At 46.7% G+C, this 3,454-nt stretch overlaps 1 protein-coding gene across 1 annotated transcript; it reads right to left on the bottom strand.

The window, feature by feature from the left end:
• Positions 1-331: 331 nt before the first annotated feature.
• On the bottom strand, positions 332-1,440 carry LOC108948908 (protein WEAK CHLOROPLAST MOVEMENT UNDER BLUE LIGHT-like 3). The gene is made up of 4 exons (XM_070200756.1): positions 1,240-1,440; positions 998-1,168; positions 584-856; positions 332-535 (listed from the first exon to the last, which is right to left on the bottom strand). The coding sequence occupies exons 1-4, from the start codon at positions 1,438-1,440 to the stop codon at positions 332-334; spliced, it is 849 nt and encodes a 282-aa protein (XP_070056857.1).
• Positions 1,441-3,454: the final 2,014 nt, after the last annotated feature.

Below are 3,454 nucleotides of genomic sequence, written 5' to 3'. Positions count from 1 at the left end.
GCTAAGATATTTTGAGTTTGAGTTCGAAACAATCACTCACTCAATTATTAAAGCCTAAGGTCTATCTTACTTTGAGTTCGAGCAATCACTCACTCGATCATAAAAGGTCTACGGGCTAAGATATTTTGAGTTCGAGTTCGAAACAATCTCTCACTCGGTCATAAAAGCTACGAAGACCGAATTCGATAGAATTGCATATAAAAGCATTCGCAAGGCATGAACGAAAGCTTCACAGGGCAAGAAAGCCGAAATAAGTCAGTAAAATAAAAAGATATTTGTATAAATATACAAAGATTATTTACATGAATAAAAGCGACATAAAATCTAAGGGCTAAGCTTCTGGGTTGTCATCAAGAGCGGTCTCTTCTCCACCGGGCTCCCCTTCGTCATCGTACCCGCCCTTTCTATCGTCATCGGCATCGTCATCGTCATCATCATCATTATCATTGCCATCGGAAACTAAGGCTTCAGCATCAGCTTCGAGTTCTTTGGCCTTTTTTATCTCTTCGGCAAGATCGAAACCTCGAGCGTGTATCTCCTCAAGGGTCTCCCTCCGAGATCAACACTTAGCAAGTTCGGCAACCCAATGAGCTCGAGTGTCGGCAGCATCCGCTGCTGATCTTGCCTCCGTTTGAGCAGCCTCGGCATCGGCCCGATAAACAGCAATAGACTTGTCTGTCATGACTTTTGATGATTCGACCTCTGCCTTGGCCTCAGCAAGCCTTGCTTCAATCTCCCCGATCCTCTTAGCCTGAGCCGAGCCTTTTTGCTTAACGTTTCGAAGCTGAACATCGGCGGATAATAATTTGGCCAAGATAGTTTTCTTTTCTGCATCCAGTCGGTCAATAGTCTTCTTCTACCGATCACATTCGGCTTTGATTTGATCAACTTCTTCCCGAAGCAATCCGATCTTTTCGACTTTTTGCTGCAGCTGAGATAACTAAGGATCAGCTTCCATAGTTTGATCAAACCCATACTCTAACAGAACAAGGCTCACCTGCTTATCTAGTTCGGCCTCTTCTTCTCGAGCCTTAGCCAAATCTGCATGGAGGTCCTTTATAACCTCATCCTTTAGGCCATAGAGAAGCCTCAGAGCATCTCTCTCCCCCGAGACTTTCTGAAGCTCGACCTCACACTGACTGTGGTCAGCTCGAAACTTGCTAATGGCCTACGCAGAAAAAAAAAACACGATTCAGGTTTAGAAAAGAACGAAGAAACCAAGCTCAGTAAGGTCATTACCCGAGAAATGAAACGTTGGGCCTCTTCTAAGAAAAGAGAAACGTCACCGATATCGGAGGCATCATCGACTCCAGCGAAGCAATCCCGAAAAGGATCCCCTGCACTAGAGCCTCCGCCCATATCGGGGGTCTTCAATTCTCGAGCTTCTTTTAGCGCCTCCTCAGAGAAGGTCGGAAGAGAAGGCAAACGACCTACTATCATGGTACCGAGCAAATCACTCGGGGCACTCTGATCGAGTCTCGCGGTATTGGAACCGGCCCCGACCGGTGTGGCTATCATCGGCTCAGAAGATCTAGTGATCTCGATAGCTTTCGTAGATCGAACCACTAAAGTCCAAGCATCTTCTTCTTCTTATTCTTCTTCTTCTTCTTCTTCTCTCAGTCGTTGGACCGAGTCCATCGAAAGAGCGATTGCTTTCCTCTTCACTCTTCGAATTTTGGGCTTGGTGTCCTCAGACCAAGAGGCAGCCTTTCGCTTTTTATCTTTCCCCGGTTTCGGGACCGGGGACTTAGTTCCTTCCTTACTACTCGGAGGCCTCAAAACGACATCCTTGGTTACGCCTGCATGAGAGGAAGTCAGTAACGAATAGAGCATAAAAAACATTTTGAAAAACATAAGAAGAGACCCTTACCATGATTCTTGGCCTCCCACCTGCCTTTCGCCAAGTCACGCCAAGCGCGTTCGGCATAAGAGAAAGTCGAGGATAACTTCCGAACCCAATCCTCGAGGTCGGGCACCACTTGTGGCATCCAAGGGGCGGTTGTATATCGGAGAAAGATATCAGGTAAAATCAAAGAAATATACAAAAAGCAACGCCTTATGAAAATCACTTACGGTCGAAATTCTACTCCTCGGGGAACGACAACTTCTCTTCCGGGATAAGGTCACGGGTCCTCACCCGAATATAGCGGCCCATCCAACCCCGATCCTTGTCTTTGTCGATGCTCGACATTAAAGCTTTCGATGCCCGACGATGGAGCCTGATTAGACCTCGAAAGATTTGAGGCCGATATAATCGTATAAGGTGATTTAGGGTAAAATCCAATTCCCCGGCCTTGTTAGAGAAGAAGTGAAGTAAGATTACTATTCGCCATAGAGAAGGATGAATTTGACCGATGGTGACCTGATATCTTTTGCAAAAATCGATGATCACTGGGTCGACGGGACCCAACGTGAAAGGGTAAGTATAAACGCTTAAAAACCCCTCCACATGAGTGGTAATTCTCTCTTCGGAAGAGGGGATTTGCAACATAACCTCGGGACCCCAGTTTCACTCTTTCCTCACAGCCTCGAAATGGCCCGCTGTTATCGAGCACATGTACATCGACACATGCTCACATCGACCCGGAACCGATGAAGAATTTTCGACTTTAAAATCGATTTTCAGAGTGCACGGGCCAGGAACATACTCGTGGGGAGGCGACTCCACCGGCGCCTTGTCGCCGGACGGCCGTGATGAGGAAGCTTTCTCCTTCTGAGGCACAGTTTTCGAAGTTTTAGCCATTGATATGAGATAAAGGAAGGCAAAGGAAGATTAAAAGTTGATGATGTCAAATGCTGGTGTAGATGGCTCTGCAAGCGGCGAAATAGAGAGAGAGAGAGAGTAAGAAACTTTGGAAGAGTGAAGACGTAAAAGTGATAAATGTTAGATGGAGGGGTTATTTATAGGCTTACATAGTGGCGGTTCAGTATCAGCGGTGGCTACTACTGTCTGACATGCATTAAATACCTTGAAAGATTAAATCGATGGGACAACTATCACATACGTCATGATCGAGCCCTGTGAAAACGTCAGCTTATAACCCGATCGAACCGTCGAAAATCATATCGATTCTCACCACATCCTTCCTGAGAAATGAGGGGACTATCTGTATACGGTCGAAATAGATTTCGGCCTTCCTACGTTCGATCGAGTTCGAATGTTAAGCAATCGGAGTGGGATTTTGGGGTGAGTTCCGAAGACAGTACAAACGAGCCTCGAGTTCCAAAGACTGATCGAGGAGTCGGCTCGATGCTATTATCGAGTCCATGACCAAATCGATCCGCAAGGCAACGTGAGGGTAGTCGGAAATGCGCTACACCTCGAAGGTCGAACTCAAGCCAAAGCCGAGGGCTCGACCCAATAAAGAGTTTGAGCCAGTATCGAGCTCGCAGACAAGAGCCGTTACAACCGCACTAAGGGAGAGAATCTTGGCGGGAATCGAGGAAGAGACAA

Source organism: Nicotiana tomentosiformis, chromosome 4 (genome assembly GCF_000390325.3).
Source record: "Nicotiana tomentosiformis chromosome 4, ASM39032v3, whole genome shotgun sequence".
NCBI classification, from domain to species: Eukaryota; Viridiplantae; Streptophyta; class Magnoliopsida; order Solanales; family Solanaceae; genus Nicotiana; species Nicotiana tomentosiformis.
This window is presented reverse-complemented; position numbering and strand designations above follow the sequence as displayed.